Source organism: Spermophilus citellus (genome assembly GCF_964194105.1).
Source record: "Spermophilus citellus genome assembly, chromosome: 7".
NCBI lineage: Eukaryota > Metazoa > Chordata > Mammalia > Rodentia > Sciuridae > Spermophilus > Spermophilus citellus.
In genome coordinates, this window is record NC_138188.1 from 27,538,234 (window position 1) to 27,554,470 (window position 16,237).

General features: G+C 50.8%; 1 protein-coding gene across 4 annotated transcripts in view; it reads left to right on the forward strand.

Annotated features, from left to right (window-relative positions):
- Positions 1–16,237, forward strand: part of TEX264 (testis expressed 264, ER-phagy receptor) — a 31,298-nt gene that overhangs the window by 14,122 nt on the left and 939 nt on the right. For 3 of the 4 annotated variants that reach the window (XM_081300758.1, XM_081300760.1, XM_081300759.1), the window contains exon 5: positions 13,038–13,215. In XM_081300758.1, the coding sequence (XP_081156884.1) occupies positions 13,038–13,215 (178 nt within the window). The remainder of the gene's footprint in view (positions 1–13,037; positions 13,216–16,237) is intronic. The other variant, XM_081300761.1, reaches the window with a different exon arrangement.

A 16,237-nucleotide genomic window follows, 5' to 3' on the forward strand; every position in this document is an offset into this window, starting at 1 on the left:
GATGGGCAGAGGCTATTGTCATCTTGTTCAGATGCCTAAGAACTTACAGGGACCTGAACATCTCCTAGGAGATAGTCAGTTTGGCTCTGGTTTGACAACATGTCTCTAGTGTTCATCCTGTACTCTGGGCTCAGATGGATGGACAGGTCCACTCTGTCCTGATTCTACTGGAGGCCTACTGAGCAAGGCCCTGAGATCTCCAGTGGCTGGGCAGACCCAGGTTCTCATTTTTTTGCTCTGGCCCTGCTTCTCTCTCTCTCTCTCTCTCTCTCTTTTTTAGTTGTAAATGGACACAATATCTTTCATTTTATGTATTTATTTTTATGAGGATAGAACCCAGGGTCTCACACTTGCTAGGCGAGTACTCTGCACTGAGCCACAACCCAAGCCCTGACCTTGACTCTTTATGACCTTATGCACCTGCTCCCTAAGCTCAGGACTGGGGCAGCAATAGCAAACCTCTCTCCTTCATTTCCTGATTTGGAAAGGAAGCAATGCCAGCAGCCTAGCCTGTGTGGAGAAAGGAGGAAAGCCAACCACAAGGAAACCTGACAGAGCTCTCTAAGTCAACAGAGTTCTTAAAAACTTGCTCTTTGTCCATTCTTGCTCCTATAACTTTTTTATAAGTTTAGGTGCTGGCAATATGATCTCAGTTTGGGCTTGGAAAAGATTGTTTAATCATTCATTTGACTTGTTTATTGAGTGTCTATATGCTTAAAACTGTGTAGGTCACCATATGAAAAATTGGCATATGGAATGGGCACTTATGGTGAGGTGATTAAGTTAGGTAATTAATGTCAGACAAAAATGGGATACACACTAGGAAACAACAGGTTGGGAAGGTCAGGGGACCCACAAGGTCAGATACAGCTTCTCTGTGAAGGTCATCTCAAGGCAGAGTCCTACAAGAGCCTTTGGAGAGGAGTTAAGAACATTCTGGGGAGAGCAGGGTAAGGAGCAGGATCTAAGGCATTGGGGAGCCATGTCTGTACAAGGTGGGCAGGATGGGACTGGATCATGGATCAGGGTCGGTTGGACATGCTCAGAGGGCTGTCATAAATCCCAGAGTGAATGATAGCTACTTGGACTGGGCCAGTGACTATAGAGATGTGGACCAACATTGTGTTTGCTCATCTATTTTGTGGTAGAAATGGTGGACTTGGGATGGGCTAGCTGTTTGGAGAAGTGGCAGTGTCACAGAGGGCATTGCTTCCCTTTGGCATGGTCAGGTGGGTAAGTGTATAGTGATGCTTTCCATTGAGATGTGGGGACCTGGCCTTGGGGAAAACTGGCTCTGTGGGTGTGTCAGTGGAGCTGCCTAGCAGACTTATTGGTGGGGATGTGGAGAAGGCTGAGTGATGGTGATGTGTGTAGAGTTTGGAGTTGAGAGAGGCCTGGGCTGGAGAATATAGGGACATAAGCATATTAATGGTATTTGATTTGGTAGGCTGCTGTGTGCCTCTTTGTTTCTGTAGGGCCAGAGGATAGCCTGTGGCAACAAGGGCTGTATAAAGGGCATGGCCACTGTGGCTAGGGTCAGGGAACAGGATGAGAGAGTCAGCAGGAGTGAGAACTTGGCAGATTTGGGGGAACCTTGTGACTTTGTTCTCCAGAACAGCTTGGAACAGGAATAGGGCATTAGTGATGGAAATGGGAGCTTAGACAGATCCTAGGTAAAGAGGTGCAAAAGTCTGATGTCAGGGCTGGGGAACGAATAAATAAGGCCCCGGGTCACTGGCTGTGGTCTTGGTGGTCAAGGACAGACTGAAGAAGAAACAGTGGTAGGCAGACTTGTAAACAGGCAGACTGTCTGGGTTGTCCATGGTATTGTAGTGTTGTGGTGGTAGGATGGAGGCCTGGAGAGGATTAAGGCAAATTTCTTTATGAGCTTGAGAGTGATGCCCAGAGAGTACTGGGAAGGATATGGTTTCTGGGGCTGAAGTTGGACAAGAATTGCAGAAATAGGGTGACAGTGAGTGTGGGAAGGAAGACATCAATCAGTGCTTTAGGCCTGTTCACATGCCACCTGAGGATGTCATGTCTTTCTTTTTTCATTCAGGGAGATCTGGTGTGTGGTGTCTCTGGTCTTGTCTGTGCCATCCTCAACTTCAGGGGCTAATCTTGAGGAGCAGCCCTAGGAAGAGACTCCCTGGGTTCCAGACCTCAGAACAGGGCGTGTAGCATGTGGTGTGGTGGCGAGCAACTCAGCCACCAAAGCCTTTTCCCAGTGTTAGGGATTTATTTTTAGACACCTTTGTCCAAATTTCCCGGCCTCTGACAGCTTCACACGTTGCCTGGTTTTGACGTCACCTCTTTGATGAAAGCCCTTCCTCCTTCCTCCCCCTCCTGTGGGAGCCTGTCAGCTGTGCTCTGGGATCCATTCTCCTGTGGTGGGGGCTGGGACAAGGAAGCAGGGGTATTAGGGAGAGCAGAGGGCTTCTAGAGATGTCTGGAAGGCTTATTTATGTGGGCATTGCCAGTGGGACAGTGAGAGAGGGGCCAGGCTGCCCACTGAGGAGGCATAGCCCAAGGTCCTCTTTTTGTGTTGGTGCTCCTGTGTTTAGTCTGACCTTATGGCCTGGGGAACTAAGCTGGGGGAGAGATGAGGAAGGAGTTGCCTCTCTTTGCTGGTTATAGCCTACAGTCAGTGGAGACTGGCCTTTTATCTCTTTTAGCCCAGGAGACAGCAATAATAGAGTATAAGGCTGCCTCCCATCTCTGCCTTCTCCATTGCCCTGTGGTCATAGAAAGGAGGCTACCAATGATACTCTGGATGCTTCTGACTCTCCCAGTGCTGACAGCTGACTGCCTTTAACTGTGGGTGCATACACACACCCCTTTCTCTCTGGCTCTGGGATTGCTTTGAAAGTTCTTCAGATGGAATGACAGCAGCCATCAGCATTCTGTTTGAGGATGGGGAAGGAGGCCAGGAACCCTGCTACTAGAAGAGGAGGGAGGTCTTGGCAAGCTCACCTTGCCTCTCTAGAGGTGAATGAGTCTCAGAGATCTTTGGGTCCAAAAGGTGAAGAGCAGTTGCAATCCTGGCAATTGCAGATGTGCTTGAGCCTTGGGACAAGATTGGTCTCATGGGGTAGCAAGGGACATGGGGGTCACTGTGAAGAGCCAAAAGAACAGCATTTGTCAGGCCCTTCTGGAAATTCTGGAAGGGATGTCTAGATCCCAGCTTTGTAATCTGAGAGACAACTTTTGGCTCTCCGGCCAGCCTTGCTCAGTTCTGCAGCTTGGCAGACTGAGCTATAGGAGCTGGAACCTTGCCTTTCTTCACATAAGCTACCGGACGCTCCCAAGCTGAGCACTCTAGAATAGTGTGTGTGAGGGGTCCCTAGATACTGTGTGACCATTATTGTATGTGGAAGATGCCCCAGCTTGGTTAGACTGCTCCACTGGAGTCCAAGGAGGTGGATTTTAGGGCAGGAAACCACTCACTGAGTCCCAGGAAGGTGGCATCTTTTAGCAGCTATAGGAGGGAACTGGGCTTCATTGAAAGTGCAAACCTGCTGAAGAGCTGGGACCTACATATTATCCCAGAGTGGGTAAATGCCCCCAAATTCACCTTTTTTATTTTTAAACATATTTCTATAGCATTTTGTTTTATTATAGAACTAGTGTTAACAGTTGTCCAGGGAAGAGTTTGGACACATGGAGCAGACCAAAATTGAATGATTAACTAGGAATTCCACAAGTGGGATTGTGTGTAAAAGGCCCCTAGCGTGGTACTTGGCTCATGGATGGCTGTAGCAGTTGGTAGGGGGACACTGAGAATGTTAAACTGGTCCAGCTAAGTCCCTAATGCCTGACTCCCCTCCTGGCAAGGTCCAGAATCTTTTCTATAAATCCCCTTCTCCAGGGTCTCTGATTTCTGAGAGTTCTCAGGGAAGAGTCCTTGTAAAATAGCTTGAGAAACTTTGAAGTTTAGGGAGACAGGGCATTAATTTGGTGGTTGATTAATTGGGGTAGGCAGGCCCTGAATTCAGACTTGGCTTTCTCCATAGAATTGTAGAGAAGGGTTGCTGGAGGAATTGCCAAAGGGGTGTGGTTTGCTCATGAGGGGAGTCTGGTGGCTGAGTTCTGGGACAGCTGGTTTGACTTGGGTTGTCCTGCTAGGGATTTAAAAGAGGAAGGGGGCCCAGACTCCCACCCAGAATGTTCTGAGGTGGGAGTCTAGAGATTGTGCTGAGATGCTCTGTGGCTGGCATGCTGAGGTGTGGCCTGCACTAGGACCCTTCCCTGCTTCAATTGGAGTAACTCTGCCTTAGGTCCTACAATCCAGATAATGCTTTGGGATTTTGTTTGGAAAAGGGCTTTTAAGTCTCAGTGGGCTTAAAGACCTTTGTCCTAAGAGAGTTGTACCACCAGGAAGATGCTCTCCACCCTGTTAGCTGCATGCTTCTTTGGGATATGGAGGATGCTGCAGCAGCTATAGTGTAAATGGAGCTGGGAGGCATTAGGCCCATCCTTGCACAGATTGGGACTCCCAGAAGAAACAAGTCTTTCTGGGAGAGCCTCACTCTGGGTAAAGGCTGGATCTGAAGGGAAGCTCAGGGTAGCTACAAGCTGGGGTTCTCTGGGGTGAAGGTGACTGAACTCCCAGTGGTGGGTGATAGCATGGTAGTGTCTTGGGACAACAAAATGGAAACCAGAAGCAGAGGCCTTAGCAGGGTGCTTGCAGAAGAGAGTAAGCTAGATGAGCTATGGACTAGGAGGAATCTCGCAGCATACTGGTCAGAACCTGAGTTCTCACTGGGCTCAGAATCCTGTGCTTGTTTCCTCTTAGCTTACCTTGGTGACTCTGAGCGAGTCAGTGGGTAGGGGAACCTTGGTGGCTGAGTTCTGGGACAGCTGGTTTGACTTGGGTTGTCCTGCTAGGGACATGCCAGAACCAGATCACCAGTGGAGGACAGCAGGGTGCTTGCAGTGGGAACGTAGGTAAAGGAGCCCCATGGGAAATTTGAAATCTGTGGTCATTTCTCTCTGTTTACCACTTTTGCCCAGCCAACATGGAAGAGTACCAAGCTTTATTTTAATAAGGGAGGATGGGTTGAGAATATAGCTTAGTGATAGTGTGTGCTTAGCACACACAAGACCAGTCATTTCTCAGCACCCCCTGCCCACCAAAAAAAGTTGGGGAATGTGCTCTTGGCACCTTAGCTCAGGCTCTTGAGTCTTCCTTTGTCTGGCATTGTTCTGGGCATAGGATCCAGTAAAAAGCTCCAAATCAAAACCAGCATCCCCATTGTTTTGCAAATGGAAAGGCAAAGGACTAGAGTGGGGAGGTTTCCTAAGGTCAAGGATGAAGCAATGGCTGAAACCAGACTGGGTGGTTGGGGGTTTTTCTTATTGGCTATTTGCCTTTTGCTCCTCTGCCCTGTGTGTGAATATGACTCAAACCAAGAAGCAGAGGACTTATCAAGAATTTGGGATATACTTGAGGCATGTCAGGATGGGCCTGGGATTGACAGTAACATGGCCCAGCAACTTCTTGACCCTCTGTCTCCAGCCCTTGTAGTCAGAGTTGGAGGCTGAGGCTGCCGGTCTCTCTGCCTATTTGCCCAGCAGGCACTCATTAAGGGTGACTTTGCAGCTGCTTCAGGCACAGGAAGCAGCTGGTACAGCCACCTTGTTGGACCTCATGTCCTCATCCTCAGTAAGGTAGAGACTGCTCTATTCCCAGGGTTCCCTCACTGGGTCTGTAGCCATAGCCACCACTTGCTAATTGGCCTGCTCTAGCACTGTCAGGACACTGTCAGCTGACCCAGGACCTGGGGCTTAAAGTGTCAAGCCTCAGAACTCCTTCCCGTCTTTCCTAGCCAGAGCTTAGCCATGCCTGAGGAGGGATGGGTAAGGGGAGGGATGGAATCACTGGGAAAGGCAGAACAACTGTTGTAGGGGGAGTGACATTTGGGCTGAATCTAGAAGGATGGGCAGCATTCTCTAGGTGCGGTGGCAGATCAGGCAGAGGTACTAGCATTTAGTGAGACTGGAATGGCAAGGAGGAGCAAGAATCTGGGCCCAAGATATTAGGCTGTGTTCTCCAGGTACTAGGGAGCCACTGATGGTATCTGAACAGATAAGTGACAGTGTCTAGTCTGGGCTTCTGCGCAGAACTCTTGAGACTGGAAATGGGAAGAAAGAGCTTGAGGCCATAGCCAAACTTTGAATTAGGGAAATATTCTTAGCTGAGAATAGTTGTGACCCTTCACTCCCAGATATACCCAAACCAAGAGGAGACTCTCCCACCATACCAGGGCTTGGCTCCCCTATACACCTTAGGGAACTCCTCCTGAAGGTTGGGGAATGGAAGCACCTACAAGAGGCCAGGCCTCTCCCCTCTGCTGGTCTAGGTACTGGAACCTACTCCACGGCCTCTGGCTTCATGCCTCCTGCTTCCCCTCCTCCAGGATTGAAAGCACAAAGCCAGCCTTTGCTGGGGTGGCGTGGGAGCCACCACTCTCAAAATATCAGCTTGGATATTGTAGCTTGGCAGCCCTGCAGGACCCTGGAGGCTGAGGCTTATCTAGATGGTGCTGTGGGGTTGGGCCATCACCAATCCAGAAGGAGCTACCTTTCCTAGGCAGATGGGACTCATAAAGGAAGAATTCTGTTGTTCTTCTCCAGAGAGTTTGGGATTCATTCCTGGGAGAGGAGGAAGGGATTCTGAAGAAGGAACTTGGCCTGCAGAGAACTACTCTGCCCTTTAGCAGAGCCTTCAGATATGGAGAGGTGAACTGTTTCCTTACATACATAGGAATCCTAAGGCTTTAAGACTGGAAGAACTTCCCTGAGGGAGAGAGAAGAGTTCAAAGTTCCAGTTAAAAACTGGAAAATTCAAGTCCTTCTCCTTCCTTCCCTCCCTTTTGCCCTGTCTCCTCTCCATCTCACTTGTCTACTTGTCCTTTCCCTCTGGCATTTCCTGACTCTTCTGCCTCCCAGGTGCTTGACTTCATGGCTCCATCTGCCCTGAGCAGCCTTCCTGCTGCTGGATAATCAGTCAGCGACATTTTCCATCAGCTTGTGAGCTGGACAGAGCTCAAAGTCCTTGACTGCACAAACACTATAAAGGGCCACTGGATGGGTGGGCTGTGGAGCCTAAAGTGGGAGGACATCATCTAGGAGGGACCCCCCCCCCCAATTTGAAATGGAGAGCCATGGAATCCTGGGGCTGATCGACCTAGAAGTCTTACTCCCATGGTTCTAAGCCCTCTGGTCCTATTCCATAAGGGCCCAAGAAGGCCAGAGCAGGGCTGAGCTGGGGTTGTATATGGCCATCTGGGCCCTGGGGAAAAGAAACACTAGGCATGGCTGAAGATCTGGGGCTTCACAGTCCATTAGGGCATTAGGATACATAAGGACTTATGTTCCATGTGCCTAGTTAGAGGGAATCATCCTTTTACTGCTCCTTGGTGCCCCAGCCCACCCCATGCTTGACTGATGCCAGAGCCCCCCTCCAAGAGCCTCCTGGGAAGCCAGGACCTGAGCAGCACCAGGGAGATGAACAGAAGTGTAAATTGTGTGGCGAGCTGCCGGCTCTGAGGTGAAAATGAAAAGTCTTCAGACAGCAGCAACAGCAGGCACAGCAGGCTGGGGTGCCAGGCACTGCGCTTGCCTCCCACTGGCTGTGTCACACCTCCCCCTCTGCATCCTTCACCAGGCTCCAGCCTAGGCCTGGCCCTAACTGCCTGGCTCCTTTACCATCCTGTGCCACTCAAGGGGCTCCCAGACTCCCTCCACCACCCCCTGGGTTAGACCTGATCTCAAGAGGGAATCGATCTCTTCATCTCTTCTTCTTCTTCTTCTTTTTTTTTTTAATATTTTTTTTAGTTGTAGTTGGACACAATACCTTTATTTTATTTATTTGTTTTTATGTGGTGCTGAGAATCAAACCCAGCTCCTCACATGGACTAGGCAAGCACTCTACCACTGAACCACAAGCCTAGCCCCTCTTCATCTCTTCTTGCTCCCATTATGTTTTGCAGTTAACTGACTAGTGCACAGGAAAATGAGCCATGCTTTAGTTGCCTTTTGACTTAATGTTTATGGTAGTTCCACTGTTGTTTCTTTTGAGTTTTCTAAGTATACAATTTTCTTGTCTTTAAATAATGGTGTTTTTATTAAGCTTTTCCAGTTCTTTACTTTTGAGATTATTTATTCTAATCCCTTTATTTCATAGTTGGGAAGACTGAGGCCCAGAGGGAAGCCACCCATTTGACAATAGCTAGGCCAAGGTTCTGGGCTTCTGCCTGGGGCTCTGTATGCTATTTCCTGCCCTCTGTTTTCCTTTCCTGGCAATCTCTCTCGCTTCCTTTGCTTGCGTTTTCAGAGATTTAGGCCTTCCAGCTATGAGGGGAAAGGGGAGGGAGAGGGTGCTCACTAGCCCTTCTGCAGGCTCTCCCTGCTGACATGAAGTGCCCCAACAGCACCCCACAGACAAGGCTAGGTTCTGGGCCGGAGACTTAGGAGGCCTGGTGGGGATGAGAGGGAGACAGGGAGAGGGAAGTTGACAGAAGTTCCTGGGCAGAATAATAACAATGTGCTGCTTTCTAGCCAAAACTCCCTGCTGTACCTCCCCCAAGCACTCTTCACATGCAGTGCAGACCGGCTGCCTGAGGGGCCTCCAGGGTTTGAGCCCCCACTTGCAGGGACTGCTGTGTGCAGGCGGGTTCATGTCTGTGTCTGTGTAATTAAAAATGTGTATGCATCACTTCACCCAGTGAGGAGATGCCACCACCTTGGGTGGGATGCAACAGCTGCTTGCTGATGTGTGGCCGCTTGGCTGTCCAGCCTGGTAGGGAGGGGTTGGTAGGACTGGGCAGTAAAGGGCAAAGAGAAAGCCCAGGTCCTCTCGCTCCAGTGAGGCAGGAGGTAAGGGGCCATGATGGAATAGGGATACATCCTATGGACCTCATCCTTTTCTAGACCTAGAGCGCATGTAGATGTGTGACCTAATCCTTGGCCTGCACAAAGTGACACCTCCTTTTGGGCATTTTTTCTACACAGCTATGAGCAAAACCAGCTCCTGGGCAGCCTGGGAGTAGCATCCATCTTCAGCCTCTAACCTGGCCCTGACCTCTTCTATTTTATATCCCCTATCCCCTTCATACCCATAGCTGAAGCCTGGGTACAGGGTGATGTTCTGAGAGCAGAACACAAAATGAGGATAGTTCAGCTCCTCAGTCTTACCTCCTTCCTTCCTCTCTCTGAATTCACAGAAAGACCTGCCAGGGGAGGTACAGTGGTTCCTGACGGGGGATGGGGAGGGGAACCTCAGCTTATCATACTAGTCTAGTCTTTTTTGGGAACCCTGACTTGAGTACCTGCCCCCCGTGTCCTGGAGATGAGGTCAGGCTGCTGTGAGGAGTGTGTGATGTGTTCCTAAAGTGACTGAGGCAGTGGTACCATGGCAGCCTTGTGCAAGATGGTGAGTGCTTTTTCCCTTGTCTGCCTGTATTCCTGGGTGGATAGTCAATGTTGGTATAAGGTGGGTTGGTGACAAGGGATGTGCTGATGGCTGTCATATAGAACTCCCTGCATTGTGGGTGATATTCCAGATACTTCTTTTGTTTGTGTTTGTGGAAGACCCAGGTGAGAGGAAAGACTGGAGGTATGTCTTTCCTGAATCCAGTTTCTAGCCATTCCTGGTGAGATTTTGGCATGATTCACCAACTTCTTTCTGTTAGGTGGAAAGGGCTGTGAATGTTGCATCTCTCCCTATCTTGGAAGAGGACCTGAGAGTCCCATGAATCTATGTGCGTGAGTGAGTTCTTTTGGGTGTGGGTTTGTTAGATGGCCAGTGGGGTCTAAGTGGCCAGAAGCAGGTTCCCCTGTTCTGGCAATGCTTCCATGTGGCTCTGGCTATCTGGGCTGTGGAAGGGGTATGCCAGGACAGGGAAGACTTCAGGCCCATCCAGGCTTCTTTACCCAGTATTACTAGCCCAGTGTGGCATTGAGCTGATGTCCTTGGCCATTGGCAGTCTGCTCTCCAAGGGCTCCCTGGGGCTAGCTGAGGAAGAGGCAGCTGGCCTTGCCTTCCTCTGATGGTTTTCCAATATTTACCTGCTTGTAGACATGCTGCCTGGACCCTAGTCCTGCTGTGTAGCAAGAACCTGAGAACCAGCCCATGGCCACCCTCTCCTCCCCCTGAGGTTACACCTGGCTGGGAGGAAAAAGGCTTGTCCTCTCTGCCTGATTACTCAGGGACAGGGCATATGGCAAGTCCTGCCCTCTTGCTCTTTATCCCCAGTCTTCACTAGACTTATTCCTGCTTAGAGGGCAAAGCATAGAGGGGAGGAGGTTCTCCAAGGAAGAGGACTTCAAGGGCAATGATAAGTCCCATAAGTCCCTTCCCTGCTTGTGGGCTGAGATTGGAAGTTTGACTCTGCCTTCTTCCTGCCCCTTCTCCTCTGCCCCTGAGTCTGAATTTTGACAGGACCTGGTATGTCCTGGGGTTGAGCAGTCAATGGGATTTTTTTTAATATTTATTTTTTAGTGGTATTTGGTTACAATACCCTTATTTTTTATTTATTTGTTTTTATGTGGTGCTGAGGATCAAACCCAAGACTTTGCACATGCAAGGCGAGTGCTCCACTGCTGAGCCACAACCCCAGCCCCAGTCAATGGGGCTTCCCTCTATTAAGGAGGGCCAGGGACCCCTAGGCAGCAGCAGTTAGGATCAGGCTGGATTTGAGTTTGAGACAGGGCTGGGCAGCTGGTGCTCCCTGTGTAGGAGGCTGCAAGGGGGTAGGGATGGGCAGAGTAGCTGGGCTACAGCTTTTTCTTCATCCTCTGTCTCCCCCGTTCCTCTGTTCTCCCCTATGGCTTTGAGATGAAGGCGACGGAAAGGATGGAGGATGCGGTTTCCATGGCAACAGGGCTGTCCATAGCCAGGCAACTTCAGAGCAGGGCTCTCTGGAGGAGGCAGATGTGCAGAGCAGCCGCAGATCTGCCTCCTGCCTGCCAACGAGGGGGCTGGCAGAGCAGGTGGCATAGGGTGGCTGCCTGGTCCTGCCCATCCTGATGCCCAGTCTAGAAGAGAGAGAGTGGAAAGATCACTACTCTCTTTTTTCTGTTACTTCTAAGCTCCTCCAGAAAGGAAGCTAGGGAGGTAGCCTGAGTACCAGCAGGGTTTGGGGGTAGGGGTTGCATCTCCATTGTCCCTAATCTCTGAATAGACACAAGCTTTAGTCTCTGGGAACGTCCCCCAAAGCCAACTCTCAGTAGCTCTTGAGGTGGCCAGTGGCCACTCTGCTACTGCTCTTTGGACCCTTTGAATGCCCAAAGCATGAGGATGGAGGTGAAGGTCATGCCTTGACTAGATTTGGAGACCCCTTTTTCCCCCCCTCTGACAACTAAGGAAGGACCCAGACCTCCTTCAGGAAGCCTCCTTGGCCCTGACCTCGGCAACTTGACCCAGTTTGTTGAGTTGGACTCAGGTTTGGCAGTGGGCCCTCCTGATGTGCAGGCATTGGAGAGAGCCTAGAGCCTGGTAGCTCCATTTCCTGATGTTGTGTTCTTGGAAGCTTCTTCTTGAGGACTAGGCTGCAAGTGGGCTTGTGGGAGGGTGGAGAAACAAGGGCAGCCATCAAAAAAGGCAAAGACGGGTCAGCTTGTGAACTCATGAGGTGGAAGAGGCCTGGAGAGTCACCAGGTTGACAAAAAGATTGGATTCAAACATGAAAACTAACGACTTTCTTTTACTGACCTTGGAAGCATCAGGGCCAGGGTGTTTCCCTCTGAAGTTGGACACATGGAAACAGGATGAAAGGCTTTGCTGGGTCACCTATGGAGTTTGAAGATGAGCTGCACCTGACCTCGGTGGGCCGTCTTTCTCCCATGTGACCTCCTAGGTGCACCATTCTTCTAGCAGGTGCTGAGGGTTCTCGCTAGATACACCTTTTCAGGCTTATTCCTTCTCCCCTTTTCTTTCCATGGGCTCTCTTTACCCCTCTTTACTGGCTTTAATTGCAAGAGATTCCTCAACCCTCAGGTTGGCCAGGAAGGCGGACAAGTGGAATCCTGGAGTGGCTTTTCCCTGCCAGGCGATAAGTCTCTCATTACCATTAAGTGGAAGGCTCATTTCAGAGCTCGTGGTGAGAGCTGGCAGGTGCTATAAATAGCCGTGTTGTGAAGGTTGGCGGGTGAGCAGTGACAGGGCAAGGGCCTCACAGTTATCTTGGTGGGTAATTGCACTCCAGCACAGGAAAGGGGGGCGGGCTCAAGAGCGATAGACACTTGACCCCTGTTCTGATTGTTCCTGCCTGTCTCAGAGCAGCTCTGACATTTTGTCTGCTGGCTTCCTCACACTGGGGGATGGGGAACATTGGGGTCTGTGTCCAGGCATAGGGCAGCAGGGTGCCTGTTAGAACTTCGGGCCCTGGAAGCTGATACTTCACCTCATTGGTTAATGTTCATTGCTAGACTCATGTGTCCTGCCCGTCTGTCTGCCTCCTCTACCTTGTCCGAAACCCTGGGCCCACTGGTGAGGATGTTTGGGAACCATATTTGAAAGTCTTAGAGGTTTACTTAAATCTAGGAGGGGAAAGGGAGTGGAAAGCAGGGTCCATGGGAATATGTCTGCAGTCAGGGGTCCAAGGCCCTAGTGTCATCTGATATATCTGGATCTGTTAGCATTGCTTAGGATAGAGAGGATGTCAGGGGCAGAGGGTTCTAGGATGGAAAGTGTGATGGGTTACATTTTGACTTGGGTACCTGGGGTTCTAGTTCATGGCATCTCAGTGCTGGGTAGTCTAGGTGTGCTAAGTTTCATGGCTGTATGAGTCCATCCTTTTGGTCCCAGATATACATAGAACTAGTAGTGTCAGACTCTTAGGTTTTTTTCCTTAGACTGCTGCATGCTAGAGAATGGGGCCTTGCTCTTAGGGAGGTCTGCATGTGTCTCCCTCATGAAACTTAGAAGAGATTGGGGGAAGATACAGCCAGCAATAAACAGTTCCTAGGGCCACCATGGGACAAAGTGAGTCAGGGGCCCTGTAGTGCTCATTCTACCTTTTCTAACTGGTTAGGAACGGAAGCTGTGTGCCCACCCTCGTCTGGAGATCTACCATCAAGACCAGATCCATTTCGTGTGCCCACTGGCACGGCAAGGTGACTTCTATGTGCCAGAAGTGAAGGAGACAGAGCGGAAATGCCGGGGGCTTGTAGAAGCCAGCGATGCCCAGGTGGATGGCACAGGTATAGAAGGTAGGGGAATAAGGGTGGGGTCCTGCCTGGAGCCACTGTTCTGGATACCTAGGGGCATGGTTGAGAAGGCTATTTCTTCTGGGATGGCACTGTGGGTGTCAGGCTATGCTTGGCAGAGGTAGGAAGACATATGCCTACCCCCAGAACCCACATTCAGAGTGCCTGTTTCCAGACATGTGGATCTATGTACATGTAGATTCACACACATTCCCCTGACAACACAAAGACCCTGTCTGGATTCCCTTCAGATGCAACAGGAGTACCTTTGGAAACACAGATCACTGACAGATGGATGTTCATGGGAGGGGGCTGAGGCTACTCAGGAAAAGAGTCACTTGGGTGGGGCTCAACAGGAAGTAAGATTGGCACTGGATCTGGAAGGTAAGGAGGTGAACAAAGTGTTCTCCTGTCCCCCAGTATGGGGCCCCATCCAGAGCCAACTGCTTTCTCCCTGCTCCTGCTGCTAGAGCCTGCTCATATACCTGCTGGCAGCAGTAATACCCCAGGTCCAGGTCAGCAGGCTGCTTGCCTGTTCCCAGCCTACCCCTCCACCATGACCTTTCATGACAAGTAGGAAAGGGGCCTGTTGGTTAACTTCCCAACAATCTTTGGCCATCCTGGTGGAGCCTTGTGTAACTCTGGAAGTCCATGATTTCTAGGAGTGATGCAGGGCTGTGGGGAGAGAGACTGTCTTTTTCCTCTCTAGGAGAGTTTGCCTATTCAGTCTTAAATAGCCAAGGTCACCCTAGAGACACATGTGTTGGAGGGGGCTAAAAGGGAAGGGTACTGGGAAACAATCTATGCTCCCTAGGGGCTTGTGTCCAACACAGTTAACTTCATCTGCCACTTAATTACCTCCATGGGGTACTGCTCCCTTCGGCCTAGTAGTACCCAGCAGACACTCTTCAGTGCCCCTACTGTGGGCATAGGACATGGTACAAAGTCATCAGGCCAAGGCAGTCCCCAGGGCAGGAAGGAGGAGGACCTTGACCTTCCCTGCAACCTTCCTCTGCTCCCTGCCTTCCCCCTCCTTGGCCCACCCATCCAGCTTCCTTCCCTCCCAAACACTGCCTGCCAGGGGGTGTTAAAGGACTGCTTGGCACCTGCTACAGCTGGCTGCAGCCGCAGCAATCACACTTCCCAGCTCTTTGGTCTGCCCGCCTACTCCCTGGTGTGGGGGCTGAGGGTCTGCCCACTTCTGACGGCCTGTCCTGACACTCAGGGCGGACTCTAGGCGTTCACCCACCAGGTGCATGCCACTTAACACAGCAGTGTGTAGTGGGTGCATGGTGGGTGCCTGACCACCCAAGGCTTGGCCTGTCCCTGCTGCTTCCCTGCCGCTGCCCCATCTTGGGCTGGGAGGTGAAAGGGGGTGATTAGCTGCCTTGTGCCTGTTATTACATTGATGTATTATTTAGCTCCAGAGAGGCAATGAATATTTGATCTACTTGCACTGACTGTGGGCAGAGGAAGGAGGGACTGGGGTGAAAGTTTTAGCTTCCATGCCCTGACCAGCAGTCCTTGGGATTTAGGTGCTGTCCTGCCTTGCCTGGCAGTCTTTCCCCAAGGACACAGACTTAAGACACTGTGGGTGGGCGTTGGTGGGGCTATAAGGATACCACTCCCCTGCATTACACCTCTTTGTCCTGAAGTCTCCTATATTCCCAGGGGCTATCTTTATCCCAGCATGCTGAGCCCAGGGCAGAAGGAGGTACCCCTGAGCCCCTTCCTCTGATCACCCCTAGCCTAGGAGTGGGGAGGGAGAAGGCATCCAACTGGGAAGCAGGCAGGTCCTTGTATCTCTGGGTCTCAAGAGAACTAGTGGGTGGATGGGCTGACAGAATTTGACAGTAATGGAGCCAGGAAGGAAATATCCCCCTTGTGCCTTTCAGGCTTGCAGCCCCTGGGGCATTGATCATCATTTAAGGAGTGAATGAGGAGCTGGAGTTCTGTCCCAGGGTCAGAAGGAACCACCCATAACTCAAGGCTCAGCCTGGGCTCCCACTCCACTGTGCTCACATTGCCTCCATGCTGGGAGCCATGCCAGGGATCCCAGCAAGAGAAGGGGCCATGGGCTGGTGGTCTGGCACTTCCAAGGCTTACTGCACATCTGCCAGTAGGGCTGAAAGGGAGTCTTCTGGGGGCCAAGTAGATTGGGGGAGCAGGCTCCCAATCCCAGTTGAAGTTCAGAGACGGCTCCAGGCCAGTCCAAATGTCAATTAGTTCCCAGTTGTGCCCTGTTTACCTCTCTATCGAGAGATAGGAACTGGGGTTGCCTTCCTATACCTTACCTTCTATGATGTTCGACAGCTGCCCCCCTTCCCCTCACATAGGAAGGGTGTCATAACAGTCTTCTCCCAAACTGGATTCCTGCACAGTGTGCCTGAACTCCTTGTTCCTCCTTGCCATTTCCCAACTGCATTTAGTGATTCTGATCTGGGAAGATGAACTGAGGGGTTGCTTCTGGACAGGGCAGATGAAGAGCCACTTACTTGGAGGATGTGTTGGTTGTGCAAGAGCCAGTTATGGGGGACTTGGGCCATCAGCCAGCTCAGCACTGTTTTGAGGCTCCCCAGCCACCAGCAAAAGTGCTGTCATAGCCCTTTTTGCTAACTTGTAACAGAAGTAGTACTAAAAGTTTGTGGATAAGGTGGGGTAGGTGAGGGTTCTTCTGGATTGACCCAGGCACAGCGGGAGAAAGTCCTTAAATAAGCTTTATCCCTGCACCCTCCTTCTTTGCAAGGTGTTTCTCAAGATTTTTCTATCCATATCACTTAGCCTTCTCAAGTGGGGATGCAATGAGGCCAGGGGTAGGGGCCAGCTGATTTCTTGGTTACAGCTGCTCCTTGGGGAGGCCTGCATGGGCGTGGAGGCTGGAGAGTAGACCTCTTGGTCCATTCTTCCATCCTCTTGCCTTATGGGCAGTGTTCTGTAGCCGACTGGACAAACTTCTCTCCAGACCTGAAATGAGAGGTGAAGGGGATAATACTTGGGTCTCTTTGTTCTATACTCAGTTCCTCAC